General features: G+C 42.3%; 1 protein-coding gene across 3 annotated transcripts in view; it reads right to left on the reverse strand.

Moving 5' to 3' along the window:
- The window catches only part of DAPP1 (dual adaptor of phosphotyrosine and 3-phosphoinositides 1), an 87123-nt gene that overhangs the window by 10143 nt on the left and 56764 nt on the right, over positions 1-20216 (reverse strand). For 2 of the 3 annotated variants that reach the window (XM_033957151.1, XM_033957144.1), the window contains exons 6-7: positions 7347-7409; positions 1313-1398 (exon numbers count right to left, since the gene is read on the reverse strand). In XM_033957151.1, coding sequence (XP_033813042.1) covers positions 1313-1398; positions 7347-7409 — 149 coding nt within the window. The remainder of the gene's footprint in view (positions 1-1312; positions 1399-7346; positions 7410-20216) is intronic. The other variant, XM_033957161.1, reaches the window with a different exon arrangement.

The following is a 20216-nucleotide window of genomic DNA, read 5'->3' on the forward strand; positions in this document are numbered from 1 at the left end:
AGGGGGGATAAAATAGAAATACATAGACAAAGGTTAAATTGAACCAGCAAGAAGCTGGACTCTGCATACAATGCAACACCACAGAACCAGTGACACATGTCTCCTAAAGCAATAAATAAATATACATTTTTTTTCTACATTTGTCTTCTCTGGTCTCTGCATTCCTCATCTTCTTGTTACTCTCTTCCTTTCATCCACTGTCTGCTGTCTCTCTGCCCCTATATGGCATCTTCTCTCCTTCTATGCCCCTTCCAGAAACTGTATGCCTCCCCCTTCCATCTCTCCTTTCACCCCCATTGGTCTGGCATCTCTCTCCTCTCCTTCCCTCTCCCACACCTCTCCTCTGCAATCCCTTTCCCTTTTTCCCTCATTTTCCTTTTCAATTTATTTTCTGCATCCGTCTAGATTACGTTCTTACTACCCTCTCATCAATTTCCTTTTTTATTGTCTACCTACAGCTTACCACCTCTTTCCCTCACCCCCTCCAGTATTTCCCTAACTCAGTCCTTTTCCCCCCCTCATGTGCCCTCTTTTTATTTATCCCCTCCTTCCATTATGTGCCCTCTTTCTCTACCCCTTCCATCTAGTACCTTCTCCTCTCTCTGTCCACTTCCATCGTCTGCTCCCCTCTTTCTCTCCTCCCATTTCCTTCCTGCATTTGCTCCCTTATTTCTCCCATCCATACTTCCATCCAGCATAGGCTCCCCCTTTACCCTCCCCACTACCATCCAATGTCTGCCCTTTCTCTCTCCATCCACCCCTCTTCAATCAGCATCTGCCCCCTTTCTTTCCTTCCAATCCAATTCCATCCATTATCCTTCCCCCTTATGTCTCTCTCCCCTTTCCCTGTACATCAATTCCATCAGCACAACCCTTACATACCACCCTGCCCCCTTTCTGTCCCTCCACCACTCTTCCATTCCAGCAGTCCTGCTCCATTCCCGCAATGACAGTAGCTGCCGGTCCACCCCACTTCAACGTACTTGCTCTGAAGCAGAGTCGGCAGCCGCGTGCTGGAAGATCCCGCGATGACTCGTCTGCAGGCTTTGCCCCGGAAGAAGTAAGTTATGTCGGAGAGGGTGGACCCGGCAGATGCAGGGAGTTGCAGCAAGGTCCCATGATGACTGCGTCTGCCGGGTCCACCCCCTCCGACATAGCACCCCCCTTGGTACGCCACTGTAATTAAGCAAGAGATATTGCAAAAAAGGTAATAATTTTAACCAAAGAGAGACTATTCGCAAAACTAATGTTTCTCAGTCCTCCATAGGTATTGCACTGCTACATGAAACCCTAGGCCAAAGAAAGACTTTACCAGAAACAGTTGACTCGTTCCTGTGAGTAATCAAATTGTACCGCTGAACATTCCGTTAAATCTAACATTCGAATTGGCTCTGTGGTCTAGAAAATAAAGTGTGTGTTAAAATGGCATCTTATACAGTGTCTTGTGAAAGTCTTAACACCCATGTACATGTTCACAAAATGCATTAAAGTAAGAGTTTAACTGATTTACATAAGATGCTTTACATTTTGAATATAACAGAACAACAGAAATATTAAAAAACTAATTATTGTATATATCGAGATTTTTGGGACCAAAAAAATGGAGGTCTCGGTTTATATTCGGGTCAGCACTGATCTGCCCCTCTCCTGAACCTGTTGCAGGCCTCTGCTGGGCCTGTCTTGAGACATGGTGGGCCAACAGTGGGCCGGGACAGGAGGGATCCTTTCCGTCTCATGTCCCAGCCAACTCTAAATAACCTTTACCTCCCTCCCCCTCCCCGGTGTACCTTTTAAATCCCTGGTGGTCCGGTGGGCTAGGACAGCAGTGATCCCTCACTTCCTGTCCCAGCTGGTTCTAAGAATTTTTACCTCCCTCCCCTTCCCTGGCGTACCTATTAAATCCCTGGTGGTCCAGCGGTGGGCCGGGACAGCAGTAATCCCTCTTGCCTCCTGTCCCAGCTGATTCTAAGAATTTTTACCTCCCTCCCACCTCTCCAGCCTGCCTTTAGAATACCTGGAGCGACCTTCCTTACAGACTTTCAGAGCCCATACAACCCCAGGGATTTCCCAGGTTTAAGCTCAGAGCTAGCTGTCAAAACCTCCACCTTTTGTCATTTTCCCATCCAACCCCTCCATCTGAATCTGAGCTATGTGATACCAATGTTAGATGGAGAGCATTTAAGTAATTGGGAGGGGTGGAGATTTTACAGGTAATAAGGTCCTTTAGGAAAATATTGGAAATTTATGAGGTCTTGTCTCAAGATTTTTTATTTTTTTTTCTATATTTGAAGCTGAGGCACAATTTTAAATGTTGTTGTTTTTTTTTTTGGGGGGGGGAATAAGATATAGAGCAAGATAGTAGAAATATGGTAATATGTATTTTATTTCTTCCCTGTGTACTCACATTTAGCATATGTTAAGAACATAAGAATAGCCTTTCTGGGTCATACCAGTGGTCCATCTAGCCTAGTATCCCGTCTTCATGGAGACCAACCAAGTTACAAGTATCTGGCAAAACCCCAAATTGTAGCAGTATGATGGCACAAATATGTCACATTCTATGAGGCTCATAAACAAAACTTTGAACCGTCCAAAAACCAGCCCAAGTCGGCACTTGGGACGTCCTAATAGCTGGGACGTCCAAGTGCTGATAATCGAAACAAACTTTCTAGATGTCCAGCAGCACTTCTAGGACGCTGTGTGGCTCATAATCGAAATGGAAATATGTCTAAAATCCCGTCTAAATCAGCACTTTGACAATTAATAAGACAAGTCATCCAAGTGCCGATAACCGTAACGGATTTTAGATGTATTTAAAAACAGCTTAGGCCTCTTCAGTGATGCTATATGCCCAGAGCTGAAAGGGGCATTTTAGGAGTGGTCAGAACGGGATTTGGGCGGGACATGGGCTGACCTAGACTTAGTTGTACTGCAAGTATAACCGAAAGTTTAACTAGGCTGCCTGGATGGAATTTGTACGTTGTGACTTAGGCGATGTAAAAACAGGTCTAAGTGCCTAGAAGGTATCCAAAGTACCCAGATAACCACTGCAGACACAAAGTACAGACCCCCACACACTTCTCCCCCCCACACACAACACCATAAAAATAGGAATAAAAACATACAAACCTGCCTCCAGAACATCAGCACCTGGCATAGGAAAGCCTAGTAGAGCAATACAGAGGTGGCTTAAGTAGTCTTGGGCTATTAGGGTTGTAGACAGGTGGGTCTAGTAGGTTTGGGGGGCTCACCATGACCTATCAGGGAGTTCTGGTGAGATGTTTATATGGCACCCTTTTTGTGAAGTTTGCAGCAGTGCCCTGTAAGGTGCCCCACTACTATGTTGCCATGTCTGGGTGTCCAGTCCATCAGTTTGCTGGCCCCTCCCACTTCCAAAAGGTCTTGTTCTAGGAGTTTTTGACTTGGATTAATTTTTGGATGAGAATGGGGTATAAAGATAGACGACTTAGCGATCTGGCTGATCAAATGGCTGGACGTATAATTAGACAATTTTTGAAAAAAATATTTTGGACGTATTTTTTGAAAATAGACTTTAGACACAGTATCTTTTGATTATGCCCCTCCACATGTCCAGAGCTCAAAGGAATATGTTGGGAGGTGTGCTATGAGTGGACATTGGGCGGTTTTAGTCTTGGACGTCCTGCAGCAATAATCAAAGCTTTCCTAGGACATCCTAGACATTGGATAGATGGTATATCAAATGACAAATAAACTTGGAAACTATATGGAACTTAGACACTGGCAGTTAGACCTGTTTTAGTTGCACCTAAGTGCCCCAAACCTGCCCAAACTGACCAGATGACCACTGAAACAATCGTGATGAAAGGAACGTGATAAAACAGCCCGTGCTGAAAGGACCACAGTGAAAAGTTCATACTTAAAGGGCCACACTGAACTGGCCATGCTTAAATGGCCACGCTTAATTGTCACATTCCGCCGGTTGGGATGGGCATGGATGGAGGAGATTCCAGCAGGGCAGTGGAGAACAGAGGAGATTTCTGTCCCTGTGCAAGCGGCAAAAGTTAGCTCCGCCCACTCCCCGACGTCATCCACCGGAGCTCCCCCTTAAAAAGGGAGGGACCAAAGGTTCACTGAAGAGGATATACATACCGGAAGCTGACAGGCTATACGCGGGAAACGAAGACGGGAAACTGACAGGGTTGATGAACTTGACAGTTAGTCTAGAAGAGATATGCAAGCAGATTGATATGCTTAAAAATGATAAAAAATCCCTGGGACCAGATGGCATCCATCCGAAGGTAATCAAGGAATTGAAAGGGGCTATAGCTGAACTGCTTCAACTAATAGCCAATCTGTTGATCAACTCGAGAAGGATTCCGGAAGACTAGAAGGTGGCGAATGTTACGCTGATCTTCAAGAAAGGTTTGAGGGGTGATTCGGGAAGCTACAGACCGGTGAGTCTGACCTCGGTACTGGGAAAGATGGTAGAGGCACTGATAAAGGACCGCATCATTGAGCACCTTGATGGACACAATCTGATGAGGACCAGCCAGCATGGCTTCAGCAAAGGAAGATCTTGCTTGACGAACTTGCTGCACTTCTTCGAGGGCGTAAACAGGCAGATAGACTAGGGTGGCCTGGTCGACATTGTATATCTGGATTTTCAGAAGGCGTTCGACAAGGTTCCGCATAGTAACATAATTGATGACGGCAGATAAAGACCTGAATGGTCCATCCAGTCTGCCCAACCTGATTCAATTTAAATTTTTTAATTTTTTCTTCTTAGCTATTTCTGGGCAAGAATCCAAAGCTTTATCCGGTACTGTGCTTGGGTTCCAACTACCGAAATCTCTGTTAAGACTTACTCAAGCCCATCTACACCCTCCCAGCCATTGAAGCCCTCCCCAGCCCATCCTCTACCAAACGGCCATATACAGACACAAACCGTGCAAGTCTGCCCAGTACTGGCCTTTAGCATGAATGACTACTTCGAAAAATTGCGAGCCATGGAATCGAGGGTGAAATACTCACGTGGATTAAAAACTGGCTGGCGGATAGGAAACAGAGAGTGGGGGTAAATAGACAATTCTCAGACTGGAAAAGCGTCACCAGTGGAGTGCCGCAGGGCTCGGTGCTTGGACCCCTACTCTTCAACATATTTATAAACGATCTGGAAATTGGTATGACGAATGAGGTGATTAAATTTGCAGACGACAGAGTGGTAAATGTTTTTACATGCTATGGAAACTAAGGACCATAAAAAAATACTTCAAACCAACATCCTTCAGGTTGCTAGTGCAATCGTTGATCCTATCCCTCTTTGACTACTGTAACATCATCTATCTGGGTATTCCCCAAAAAAACAGTAAAAAAATTGAGATTAGTACAAAACACCGCTGTTCGCTTAATCTTCGGACTGAGAAAAAAAGACCACATCAGCCCCTACTACAAAAAACTACACTGGTTACCAATAGAAGCGCGAATACTATTCAAATTTGCATGTATCTGTTTCAAACAAGTCTGGGGACTAGCACCTTCCTACCTACAAACTCACTTCGTTCTGCACAACCCCACACGAACTACCAGAAACAAAAACATCTTTGCCTACCCAAAGGCTGCAGATACAAATCCTTCCTGGATAGAACCTTCAAGTTCCAAGCGAATAGACAATAAGTCTGGTTGCGAAACTGCATAAATGAACCCAAACTGACTTACAATGCATTCCGAAAAGCAATAAAAAACGCCCTATTCGACAAATTCATTGACTAAAACAGACCTCCCTTAAACTAAAACAAACCCCCCGTAAACGCTATTCAATCTCCCAGGAAGCTCCAATTTTCATGTATTCTTTACCCATGGAACTTAAATTAGTATGTACCTTGTTTATGTAACTTTTTTACTTTAGGCTCCTTATCATTCGCTGACTGTCCAGCCTTCTTACAATGTGAACCGCCTAGAAGTCGCCTGACTATGGCGGTATAGAAAAATAAAATTATTATTATTATTATTATTATTAAAGATGCAGGAGGATTGTGAAGATCTGCAACGTGACATAAACACACTTGAGAAATGGGCCGCAACATGGCAAATGAGGTTCAACTTGGATAAGTGTAAGGTGATGCAAGTCGGTAACAAAAATCTTATTCACGAATACAGGATGTCCGGGGCGTTACTTGGAAAGACCCCCTGGGAAAGAGACTTTGGAGTGTTGGTTGACAGGTTGATGAAGACATCCTCGCAATACACAGCAGCGGCGAAAAGGGCGAATAAGATGCTAGGAATGATTAAGAAGAGGATCACGAACAGATCGGAGAAAGTTATCATGCCACTGTACCAGGCCATGGTACGCCCTCTCCTGGAATACTGCGTCCAGCACTGGTCACCGTACATGAAGGACACGGTACTACTCAAAAGGGTCCATAGAAGAGCGACTAAAATGGTTAAGGAGCTGGAAGAGTTGCCATACTGCGAGAGATTAAAGAAACTGGGCCTCTTCTCCCTTGAAAAGAGGAGACTGAGAGGGGATATGATCGAAACATTCAAGATACTGAAGGGAATAGACTTAGTAGATAAAGACAGGTTGTTCACCCTCTCCAAGGTAGGGAGAACGAGAGGGCACTCTCTGAAGTTAAAAGGGGATAGATTCCGTACAAATGTAAGGAAGTTCTTCTTCACCCAGAGAGTGGTGGAAAACTGGAACGCTCTTCCGGAGGCTGTTATAGGGAAAAACACCCTCCAGGGATTTAAGACAAGGTTAGACAAGTTTCTGCTGAACCAGAAAGCATGCATGTAAGACTGGTCTCAGTTAGGCCACTGGTCTTTGACCTAGGGGCTGCAGTGGGAGCGGACTGCTGGGCACGATAGACCACTGATCTGACCCAGCAGTGGCAATTCTTATGTTCTTATGCAACTCTTTAACAGGTAGCGAAGATCTGATGGGTGAGAAATAGGTCTCAAAGAGTGCAAGAGTGAGAAAGCTTTCAAATGAATGTGATACACTTAATGAATGAGACTTGGCATCTCTGGGGGTAAATGGAGATTTGACATGTAAAAACATAAGAACAGCCTTACTGGGTCAGACCATAGATCCATCAAGCCCAGTAGCCTGTTGTCATGGTGGCCAATCCAGGTCCCTAGTACCTGGCTAAACCCCAAGGAGTAGTAACATTCCAGGCTACCAATCCAGGGCAAGCAGTGGCTCCCCTCATGTCTGTCTCACTAGCAAAGTATGGACTTTTCCTCCAGGAAATTGTCCAAAACCTTCTTAAAATCATCCATCTGGATCTTATATAGAAAAAGGACATTTCATTTGGAAATGAAATAGCTATTGATGAGCTTGGGTTGTGTCTCTTCTAGGAACTTACCCACTGATCTTTAAAATATTTTAGCTCATTCCGATGTAATGTAAACCACCTTGTTTTCCAGCTCTGAAAGACAAAAGCAAAATAACCCTAATAAAACAAATCAAGCAAAATGGATGTTCATGGGGCTCATAATAATAATTTTTAAAAAAACGTCTAAAAAGTGGTCTAAATGGGTACTTGGACGATCAAAAAGCCTGATTGTCCAAGTACCCATAATCAAAGCTGGTTTTAGACGTATCTAAAACCAGCTTAGACCTTTCCCCTGCCTCTAAACGCACAGAGAGAAAAGAGGCGTTTTTAGAGGCGGGGAAAGGGCGGGGGGTGGGCGGGCCGACCTAGACCTAGGCATACAACAGGTATAACCAAAGATTTTGACAGGTTGCCTAGTCGGCACTTATACATTTTGACTTAGACCAAGTCAAAGCAGGTATAAGTGCTGAAAAAGGGGCCGCTGAGCTGATCGCTGCAGCTCAGCGGCCCCAGCAACCTGCCTATCACTGCCCAACCCGGCCCATATGCCTAAGGCCCCGCCCAAAGGATATGCCCACAGGCATAAGTTCTAAATAATTAGAAACATCAAATACGAGTAGTTCAGTTTCTCTGTGCTGCTTTACAATTACAATTTGTTGCAGTATTACATTTTCTTGTGCACTATGGCCTGGATTCTGTATTTGATGCCCGGTCTCAGAAGCCGACGGGTGTCCTATATAGAACTGGGCCTAAGGCCGCCTAAAATAAACCCGATTCTGTAACCGACCTCCATGTTATAGACACCTTTATGTATGCACTTGGATAAATTTTTATGAACAGCGTCTCCTGGTGCACGCCCTGCTTCTCTGTCTAGATAGTAACTCTGAACAAAGACTGCATGGTCACTGAGGCATCTGACCCACACATCCCATTCACCTTTACATTCCAGCTGTACGCCTTTACCTATTGTAAAGGCGTACAGCTGTTATTGTAGATGCACCGGTTATTGTAGATGCAGCCGCTACACTTATCGTGGCAAGGGATCTCCCTGCTGCGATAAGCATAGCAGCTGTGGCTTCCAATCCCCCCCCCAAAAAAAAAATAAATGCAGGAGGGATGCCCAATCCTTCATGCCCAGAATACCCCCCACCTGTCCTGAAGATCACTGGCAGGAGGGTGCAATCCCTCCTTCCGAAACAAATCCTCCACGCCCCTCCCCCCCGAAGATCGCCTGCAGGAGGGTGCCCAATCCCTCCTGCCAGAACACCCCTCATCCGCCCTGAAGATCGCAAGCAGGAGGGTGCCCAGTCCCTCCTGCCGGAACACCCCCCACCCCGAAGATCGCCGGCAGGAGGGTGCCCAATCCCTCCTGCTGGAACACATCCCCCCTCCTCTCCCCCCCCTCCGAAGATCGCCAGTCCAGAGGAAGGCTACTAAAATGGTATGTGGTCTTCATCATAAGGCGTATGGGGACAGACTTAAAGATCTCAATCTGTATACTTTGGAGGAAAGGCAGGAGAGAGGACATATGATAGAGACGTTTAAATACCTACGTAATGTAAATGCACATGAGTCGAGTCTCTTTCATTTGAAAGGAAACTCTGCAATGAGAATGCATAGGATGAAGTTAAGAGATGATAGGCTCCGGAGTAATCTAAGGAAATACTTTTTTACAGAAAGGGTGGTAGATGCATGGAACAGTGTCCCAGAAGAGGTGGAGACAGAGACTGTGTCTGAATTCAAAAGGGCCTGGATAGGCACGTGGGATCTTTCAGAGAGAGAAAGAGATAATGGATACTGCGGATGGGCAGACTAGATGGGCCATTTGGCCTTTATCTGCCATCATGTTTCTATGTTTAGGGTAGTGTAATAATGTGAAATCTTTTTTTTTTTTTTAACTCCTGAAAACTCATTTTTAAAGCATTTTATTAGAATGAGTGACTTCTGTAGCAATTTCTTTGAATTGTATATTTGTCCTTTATGGTTTTAAAGAATATTCTGACAGCTAACAGTTTTGTAATGCTGTGATGTATTCAAGATTTTCTGCTTAGATTTAAGCAGAATAATTTTAAAAAAAATATATACATAAATTAACATGCTCCTCACTGACACTGCTCGGTGACTTCAACCTATATTAGAAAGCAATCTAAATGCAGATATAAAGGAACTTAACTGATACCTCAACAACCTCTCATTTCTATACAATACAACTGGCCCTACTCACTAGACATGGCCATAGCAAATGATCCAAAACTGTTGTTCTTTATTGAATGGTCACCACTAATACAATCAAGACCACTTTATATGTAGATTCACATTAAACTGCGAAACATCACACACCAATCCAAGACCAAAAAGAAAATCCATTAAATCTAGGGGGAAAATTGATGTCCAAATGTTCTGAGAAATGCTGGGATCCTCTTTACAAATGACAGACTCAAACCTGTACCAAAATTAAAAAAAAAAAAAAAAAAATGGATGGAATCCATAGAAATCGCATTAGAATTAATAGCTCCATTAGTAGAGAGGAAAGTACCTAGAAGTGAGAAGAAACCATGATACTTGGCAGAACTGAGAAGCTTGAAAAGAGAATGCTAAAAGCTAAGAAAGAGCTTGGAGAAAAGCGGGAAATCAAGCACTTGGAGAAACATGAAGGAAACAAAACAAAATAAATTAAAATACTAATCAGATATGATTGGGCTAGAAAAACCAGACTTAAGGATGTTGCTGAACAAGGATGTACGCCAATAGGGCTAGTCTCAGGTCGCTGGTTTATGACCAGAGGGCCGCTGTGTGAGCGGACTGCTGGGCATGATGGACCCAGCAGCAGCAATTCTTATGTTCTTATGTTGTTCAAAATTCTAACAAAACTGGCAGACTGCACAGCAACAACTGCCTCAAACTTAACTCTCCCCACACCCAACTCACTAGCATCATACTTTGAGAATAAGATGGAGACTTTGATAATAAAGCAGACAATCAACTAGAGGATATTGTTTCTGAAAGCAATTCATTAGCTATACCAGTGGATAGAATATGGACAGTGGTTTTTTTTTTTTCCAATTTTTTATTCATTTTCATATCTCATAACAAGTATACAATAATCATTCAATATTCATACAATTCACTTGTATACTTCATATAATATTAAATCTTATATTATCCCCCCTCCCCCCTTCCCTTCCACACATATCAACATTTTATTTGAATCTCACACATTATACCCTCCCAATCCCATATCATATTATTCTTCTATAAAAAAAAGTGTCTAATCATTCGAATATTCAATCAATGGCCCCCAAATTTTTTTAAACTTGTTATAATTTCCTTTTTGCATAGCAAGAATTCATTCCATTTTATAAATATAACATATAGAATTCCACCAAAAAGTATAGTTAAGTCTTGTATAATCTTTCCAATTTCTAGTTATATTCTGAATGGCAACTCCTGTCATAATCATTAGTAATTTATTATTATTTGCTGAAATTTGACTCTTTGCTCTCATCATTGTTCCAAACAAAATTGTATCATATGACATAGCAACTGGATTTTCTAGAAAATAATTAATTTGAGACCAAATTGACTTCCAGAAGGCGTTAATACAAGGACAATAAAAAATTAGATGATCCAAAGTCCCTGCTTCTAGATTACAGTGCCAACATTTATTAGATCTAGAGCTATCAAACTTTTGTAAACGTACTGGAGTCAAAAGAGCTCTATGCAACAAAAAGAACCAAGTCTGTCTCATAGATGCTGACACTGTACATCTACCGTATTTTCGCGGATATAACGCACACCCGTGTAAAACGCGCGCACGGGTATAGCGCGCAGAAATCACGATGCTATGTACAAAAACTTTGGTATACCGCGCTCACGGGTATACCGCGCATGCTGCCCGACGCTCCTTTCGCCCGCCCTGACTTTCTGTGCGCTGTCCCGACTCTCCGTTTACCCCCCCTGACTTCCGTGCACTGTCCCCCCTTGAAGGTCTGTCCCCATCCTGAAAGCCTGATGCCCCCCCCCCCCGACGTCCGATACATCCCTCCCCCCGAAGGACCGCCGACTCCCCAACAATATCGGGCCAGGAGGGAGCCCAAATCCTCCTGGCCACGGTGACCCCCTAACCCCACCCCGCACTACATTACGGGCAGGAGGGATCCCAGGCCCTCCTGCCCTCGACGCAAACCCCCCTCCCCCCAACGACCGCCCCCCCAAGAACCTCCGACCGCCCTCCCCGCCGACCCGCGACCCCCCTGGCGACCCCCACGACCCCCCCACCCCGTACCTTTGGTAGTTGGGCCAGAAGGGAGCCCAAACCCTCCTGGCCACGGTGACCCCCTAACCCCACCCCGCACTACATTACGGGCAGGAGGGATCCCAGGCCCTCCTGCCCTCGACGCAAACCCCCCTCCCCCCCAACGACCGCCCCCCCCAAGAACCTCCGACCGCCCCCCCAGCCGACCCGCGACCCCCCTGGCGACCCCCCCACCCCCCTTCCCCGTACCTTTGATAGTTGGCCGGACAGACGGGAGCCAAACCCGCCTGTCCGGCAGGCAGCCAACGAAGGAATGAGGCCGGATTGGCCCATCCATCCTAAAGCTCCGCCTACTGGTGGGGCCTAAGGCGCGTGGGCCAATCAGAATAGGCCCTGGAGCCTTAGGTCCCACCTGGGGGCGCGGCCTGAGACACATGGTCGGGTTGGGCCCATGTGCCTCAGGCCGCGCCCCCAGGTGGGACCTAAGGCTCCAGGGCCTATTCTGATTGGCCCACGCGCCTTAGGCCCCACCAGTAGGCGGAGCTTTAGGACGGATGGGCCAATCCGGCCTCATTCCTTCGTTGGCTGCCTGCCGGACAGGCGGGTTTGGCTCCCGTCTGTCCGGCCAACTACCAAAGGTACGGGGAAGGGGGGTGGGGGGGTCGGGGGGGTTGCCAGGGGGATCGCGGGTCGGCTGGGGGGCGGTCGGAGGTTCTTGGGGGGGGCAGTCGTTGGGGGGGAGGGGGGTTTGCGTCGAGGGCAGGAGGGCCTGGGATCCCTCCTGCCCGTAATGTAGTGCGGGGTGGGGTTAGGGGGTCGCCGTGGCCAGGAGGGTTTGGGCTCCCTTCTGGCCCGATATTGTCGGGAAGTCGGCGGTCCTTCGGGGTGGGGGTGCGAGTGGTCCTGCCGGGGGGGGGGATGTATCGGACGTCGGGGAGTCGGCCGGGCAAGAGGGCTTGGGCTCCCTCTTGCTCCGATCGTGGATGCGGGTGTGGGTGGGAGCGCGTGCGAGCGGTCGTTCGGGGTGGGGGTGCGAGCGGTCCTGCTGGGGGGGTGAATCGGGCATCGGGCGGGAACTATGTTTTAAAACTTTTGTATACCGCGCTCAGGCATATAACGCGCGAGGGGTATGCGCGGTACGTAAAAACACGTATAATGCGCGCGTTATATCCGCGAAAATACGGTAATTCTCCAAGACCAAATTCGTGGCCATTGAGAAGCAGAAATTTGATGCTTAATCTCAATGCTCCAAATGTCTCTTAGACCCGTTTTTTGTTTTTTATTTGTAAAACCATATATCAATTTATACCACTTAGCGGCTTGGTGACCCAAGAAATCCGCCTGGAAACATAGGATTTCCAAACTATATTGAGTATCAAGATCTTTCCATTCAGGGAACCCCTCCTGAATAGCCTGCTTCAGCATTTAAAACTTTGTGACTTAGTAAAACCATATTTATTTTGCAGCTGTGAAAAACTAAGCAGCTTACCATTTGAAATAACATCATTTAAAGTTCTTATTCCTGCAATGATCCATTGTTTCCAGAGAATTTTATGACCGCCTATTTTAATCTTGGAGTTTAGCCAAATGGATTGATTTAATGATTTAAAAATTGGAATAGGTGATAATTTAGTAACATATCTCAAAGTCTTCCAAGTATCAATCAAAATTCTATTCCCTTTGTATCTATTAGGCATTGGTATACTCAAAAGATGAACCAAATGTATAGGAAACATGAGTCGCCATTCTAAATACAACCAGTCTGGGACATTCTCCATTAGCTCTGTAAGGACCCAATACATACCCTGTCTTAAAATATAGGCTTGATGGTACCTATAAAAATTTGGAAAATTTACCCCCCCTTCCACAATTGTTTTTTGTAACTTTACTAAAGCAATTCTAGGTCTTTTCCCCAACCAAACAAATTTTGTAAGAATACCATTCAACTTTTTATAAAATGACCCCTGAAAAAAAACTGGTATCATACTCATTTGATAACAAACCACAGGCAATATCATCATTTTAATTGTTTGAACTCTCCCCCACCAAGATAAATATAAAGGATTCCATTGCTCACACATTTCCGTTACTTTCTTTAATAAAAGTTTTTAATTTTCCTTTACTGTATCCTCAATATTACTTTTGATATTGATTCCTAAATATTTTAATCCATCTTCTTTCCAAACAAATGTAAATGAATCAAATAATCCTTTGGTACAATGTACATTAAGTGGTAGCACTTCCGATTTGCTCCAATTAATCTTGTACCCAGAAAACTTTCCAAATTTTTCAATCAATTCAAGCAAACATGGAATTGTAGTCTCTGGTTTCCTCAAATAAAGCAGAATATCATCCGCATAAGCGGAGAGCTTATATTCCCAACTTGAAAACTGAATTCCTTGTATCTCCTTTGCCTGATTAATAGCTATCAACAAGGGTTCCAGAACAACATCAAAAAGCAAAGGAGACAAAGGACAACCTTGTCTAACCCCCCTCTGTAAACTAAATCTATCCGATAAATTATTATTAATATATAGCCTAGCATCAGGGGAGCTATACAATGTCTGAATCATTTGAATAAAACCAGTCCCTATACCAAACCATTCTAATGCTTGATACATAAAAGACCATTCAACTTTGTCAAAGGCTTTTTCTGCATCCAAAGAAATTAAGAATGCCGGATCCTGAATATCTTTTGTTAAATTTAAAGTATGAAAAGCCAGTCTGGTATTATTGGAAGAATGTCTTCTTGCAACGAATCCTGTTTGGTGAGTATCAATAATAAAAGGGAGAGCTTTAGCCAATCTTAATGCCAAAACTTTGGCTAAAAGTTTACCATCTACATTAATTAATGAAATAGGCCTGTAGTTTGATACCAAAGTATGATCGTTGTTTGGTTTTGGTAAGACAATAATTAATGAATCTGCCATAGTACCTGATATACAACTTTTATTCAGTTGGTATTGATATAATTTTAACAAATAGGGTAACAAAGTATTTTGAAATAATTTATAGAACTCTACCGTATATCCATCACCACCTGGAGCGGATCCAACTCTAAGAGACTTCAATGCTGTTTCTAACTCTTTTAAAGATATAGGTTCTTCTAAACTTCCTTTTATATGTTCAGGAATTTGAGGCCCCTTAAGTGAACTTAAAAATTCCAATCCATCCTTTTCTCTATCTCTGTAAGATTCAGAAGAATACAAGTCTTTATAAAAACTAAAAAATTGTTTTAGAATCTGATCAATTTTATTATATGATTTTCCATTTTTATCTTTTATTACAACAATTTTTGTTCTTCTTTTCCTTGCTTTAAGATAATTTGCTAGCATCCTACCCGCCTTATTTGAATTTCCATAGTATTGAGTTTGTTGAGAAAATAAATCATTCCTTACAAATTTAGAGGATAACTCATTATATTTAACTTTTGCTTTTAATAATAATTGCAAAGTATTCCACTCCCATCTATTAATTAAATTATTTTCCAATACTTTAATTTCCTTTTCCAAATCAACAAATTGTTTCGTAAACTTTTTCCTAATGTATGCTGAATATGAAATAATATTACCTCTCATGGTTGCTTTAAACGCATCCCATAATACTTCCATATTTATATCATTAGTATCATTAATTTGGAAGAATTCAATCATTTTCCAATCCAGCCATGCAAATTTGTATAAACCCATGCAAAATAGCCAAGCAATTTATTCAATAACATTTGCTTGGCTATATTGCATCGGGTTTTACAATTCTAAAACACGACTGCTGTTACCGAGAGATCTGCCTGTGGGGGTTTATTTTCATTTTTTTTTTAATGGCACTGATATTTTGCATATATTACACATGCAAATTATCTGCCCAATTAAAAAAAAAATGAAAAAGCCCACTCCCCAACAAAGCGCGCCCCCTCCCTCCCCGAACCAAAAAAATGGCAAGAAGGATGCCCACTCCTTCCTGCCATTGCAACCGCTGCCAAACTGATATCGTAAGAGGGATGCCCACTCCTTGATGCCATTGCCCCCCCCCCCCCGGTCGGGCTGTTGCACACAAACCCTTGTTGGTCCCCATTCCCGTACCTTTAAGATGGGAGCAGAAGGGGTGCCCCGTCAAACCTTCCTGCTCCTCTGTCCTGCTCCCACTTCAATGCGAGCCTTAGGCCCTAGTTGGCTCAGGCACCTTTTTAAATCTTCAGTAAAATTTGAATCTACTACTAAAGAATTATCAAATCTCCAAACCGGCTTAGAATAATCCTTTTCACCATCCTTTAACTCAATCCATACAGCACCATGATCAGATAAGAGAATAGGATCTATAATAGCTCTTATTACATTTTTCGCTAAATTATTTGAAACAAAAATATAATCAATTCTTGAAAAAGAATTATGGACCTGTGAACAAAAAGAGAATTCCCAATCATTAAAATGAAGAATACACCATATATCTATTAAATCACAAGATTTTACCAAATTATCTAGCCCTAATGATTTCATAACTCTACTTGGATTTTTATCCATAATTGAATCCATTACAGCATTGAAATCTCCAGCCACCACTAAATTAGAAGCAGCCAGTGGCATTAAAATTTGTAATAGGTTCTTAAAAAACTCCATCTGATTCGTATTAGAAGCGTAGATGTTAAATAAGTCCAGGGTATTATTTTCCATGCTCATTTCAATATGTACCCACCTTCCTAATGGATCCATTTCTACCATCTTAAAATCAGCTGTACATTTTTTATTAATTAAAATGGCCACTCCAGCCTTTTTCCCATTTGCTGGAGCAAAAAATACTTTTGAAATCCATCCCCCTTCCAGCTTTCTAGATTCTATTGTGGACAGATGGGTCTCTTGGATGAAATATACATCCGCCTGTTGCTTTTTAAGGAAATTTAACATTTTTTTCCTTTTTAATTTGGTGATTCAGGCCATTGACATTTAAAGAGTAGAATTTAGTCTCCATCTTTCAACTCAATAAAATTCCAGCATTGACACTCCAGTTTATATAAATGAAATTGTTTAGACACCATCCTTCCCATAACATCCATAAAATATAAGAATATGATATAATATCCCCTACTACACATATATTGTTTCCCCTTACTCTTAAATATCCCCCCTCCCCATATCCCTTCCACCCCTCCTTTCATTATGGATAAACTTGAACCACACATAGGATATGCAACCACTTCCACCACCCAGGCATTTATACATTGTCTCCCACATATAAATGTACTTTTTCCCAACTTATATCTTACTACCATGACATATTTTAAATATTAACATAACCATTTATTTCATTATTTTTCCATACTTTTATATAACCCAATTTCCAAAATGGTCAAATACCACCTTTACCTTTTTATCAATTCTCTTTTAAATCTTTTAAGTTCCCCCATATTCAATATTAATAAATGAACATTTCAAAACTTTACATATTTTATAAATCCTCCTTAAGTTCATCTCATATTCCTCCCTCCTCCCACTTTCACAGCATAATATCTATATTTCTTTTAATTTATTTATGAATATGCTTCTTTAAATATATTTATATTAGAGTTCTAAACCATTTCATTCAATTTCATATTCACTACATACATACATAAAAGAAGAAATGTAACATTTTCATAAATCCTTAGCATTCCATCCATTCTATTCCAGTCTTACTTTTATATTCCACTCCTATTAATATATTTATGTCTAAACCTTTTCTTCCTTACATAGTCATTGGTTCAGAGTTATTCAGAAAGTCTTTCAACTTCCCTGGATCCTCAAAATATAGTGATTTACTCCCATAGGAAATCCTCATTTTTGCAGGGAAATATAAACCGTATTTATATCCTTTTTCTTTAAGCTGTGGTCTTAATTGAAGAAACTGCTGCCTCACTGCTGCTGTTTTTTGCAAAGTCAGGCAAAAATAATAATTTTGATCCTTTATATGTCAAATTTTTGTCTACTTTTGCCAACTTCAGTATATCAAAGGCTTGCTGAAACCTTAACAGTTTAAAGATAAGCGGTCTGGGCTTTGACTGACTTTCTGACCGTTGGAACGGAATTCTGTGTGCCCTTTCAATTTCAAGAGGTTGTTTTGAGTTCAGCTGAAAAAGCTTTGGTATTAAAGTCTCCAGAAACTTTATGGGATTATCTCCCAATCATTTTTATGTTCTTCCGACGTCCACGATTCTCATAATTTTCCAGTTTTTTTCCAGTGTTGTCACTCTCTGGTTTGCCAATTCCAACTGCTTATTTATGTTGACAACCTCTTCCTTTACTTCCTGTATGTAATCTGTGTTCTTTTGTAGCATCTGCTGTATTTTTTCCAGCGCTATCATCACTTCTTTTTTATCAATTTCTTTCTCATCCGGGAGTGCAGTCTTTGCTGGTGTCACATGATCATGCTTGACACGCTTAGCAGTGCCCACAAAAGCCGTCTCAAGTTTCGTCTGCCTTGAAGTTGCCATCCTCCGACTTTATAGTAAGTTCTTTTGATACAAGAAACTTTATTTTACAGCAAATTCTTCAGAATTAGTGCCTGGGAGAGCAGAGCAATGTGATCACACCTCCATCTTGTGCGTGTTCCAAGCCACGCCCCCAATATGGACAGTGTTTAATACTGTCACATCAACAGAATTAAGACCTCTGGTGAATAGGCTATCTGAAACAAAATGCCAACTGGATCTAGGTCCAACCCACCTATACCGAGATATGCTGGAAGAAGTACTGAATTGGTTAGTCAAGATGATTAATTCTACACTACAGCAAGGATGGTTCTCAGAGGAATTTGGGGAAATTCTATTTACATCTATCCCTGAAGTAGACTTAGACCTATCCCAACTTGCAAGCTATAGACCGGTAGCAAGCAAACCATTCATGATAAAGTTGATAGAGTTTATAGTCACCACCCAACTAAAAGATAATATTTCAAAATGGAATTTACTATTCCCAACAGTGGTTCAGAAATGAACACCATATAGAAACATGCTTGATTGATGTGACATCGAGAGTTAGATCAGTATTAAGCACAGGTAAACAAATGTTACTGCTACAGTTTGATGTCTGAGCAGCATCTGGCACAGTCAATCACACAGTGCTGCTAAATATACCAGCTGAAATAGGAATCTCCGGAATGGTATTACAATGGTTCCAAGGCTTCCTGATGAAAAGACGCTACAGAGTCTTAAAATATGGAGTTACAGGGAAATACTTTTAAAACCAATAGGAGGAAATTTTTTTTCACTCAGAGAATAGTTAAGATCTGGAACTTGTTGCCAGAGGTTGTGGAAAAAGTGGATAGCGTAGCTGGTTTTAAGAAAGGTTTGGACAGATTCCTGGAGGAAAAGTCCATAGTTTGATATTAAGACTTGGGGAAGCCTCTGCTTACCCTGGATCGGTAGAATGGAATATTGCTACTCCTTGGGTTTTGGCCAGGTACTAGTGACCTGGATTGGCCACCGTGAGAACGGGCTACTAGGCTTGATGGACCATTGATCTGACCCAGTAAGGCTATTCTTATATTGTTACTGGTCTCTACCATGTGGAGTACCACAAGGATCTTCCATCTCATCATTATTATATTACATCTTCATAACTACATTAAACTCAAACCTCAAACCAGTGGAATGGCTCTTCTCATGCACAGATGATGTCTTTCTACTAACCACTGCAGTAAGCATGACTACAATATTATCTAGAATGCAAGAATGGGCGGAGAAATACCATCTTAAACTAAACACTGAAAAACCCAAATTATTATGATTTGGGCAATACACATACTTAATCCGTAAGGAAGTTCTTCTTCACTCAGAGAGTGGTAGAAATCTGGAACGCTCTTCTGGAGGCTGTTATAGGTGAAAACACCCTCCAGGGATTCAAGACAAAGTTAGACAAGTTCCTGCTGAACCAAAACGTACGCAGGTAAGGCTAGTCTCAGTTAGGGCACTGGTCTTTGAGCAGACTGCTGGGTATCATGGACCACTGGCTTGACCCAGCAGTGTCAATTTTTATGTTCTTATGTTGACAACTGGAACCAGCTTCAACACTGAGAAAACCTCTAAAGCAGGGGTGCCCACACTTTTTGGGCTTGCGAGCTACTTTTTAAATGACCACGATCTACCAACAATAAAATTTAAAAAAAACACAAAGCACACAGTACGCATAGAAAATGTTAATTATCATTCCTATTCCAGGGTTTTTCAAAGATGTCAAAGCAGATGACTCTATGCACTATCACCTCAGTAACAACCATACAAAAATAGACAAATATATCCCCCTCCCTTTTTACTAAACCACGATAGCAGTTTTTAGCGCAGGGAGCTGCGCTGAATGCCCAGCGCTGCTCTCGACACTCATAGGCTCCCTGCGCTAAAAACCTCTATTGCGGTTTAGTAAAAGGGGACCTTAGTAATGTAATGTAATGTAATTTATTTCTTATATACCGCTACATCCGTTAGGTTCTAAGCGGTTTGAAGAAAATATACATTAAGATTATAAATGAGAAGTAAGAAGGTACTTAAAAAATTCCCTTACTGTCCCGAAGGCTCACAATCTAACTAAAGTACCTGGAAATTAATAAAGAAGAGAAATTAAAGATGGTTTAAAAAAGAAAAATTCTATGTGAATTTATAGGATGGAAATTAAACTGACAGT

The sequence above is a fragment of the Geotrypetes seraphini genome, chromosome 1, assembly GCF_902459505.1.
Source record: "Geotrypetes seraphini chromosome 1, aGeoSer1.1, whole genome shotgun sequence".
NCBI lineage: Eukaryota > Metazoa > Chordata > Amphibia > Gymnophiona > Dermophiidae > Geotrypetes > Geotrypetes seraphini.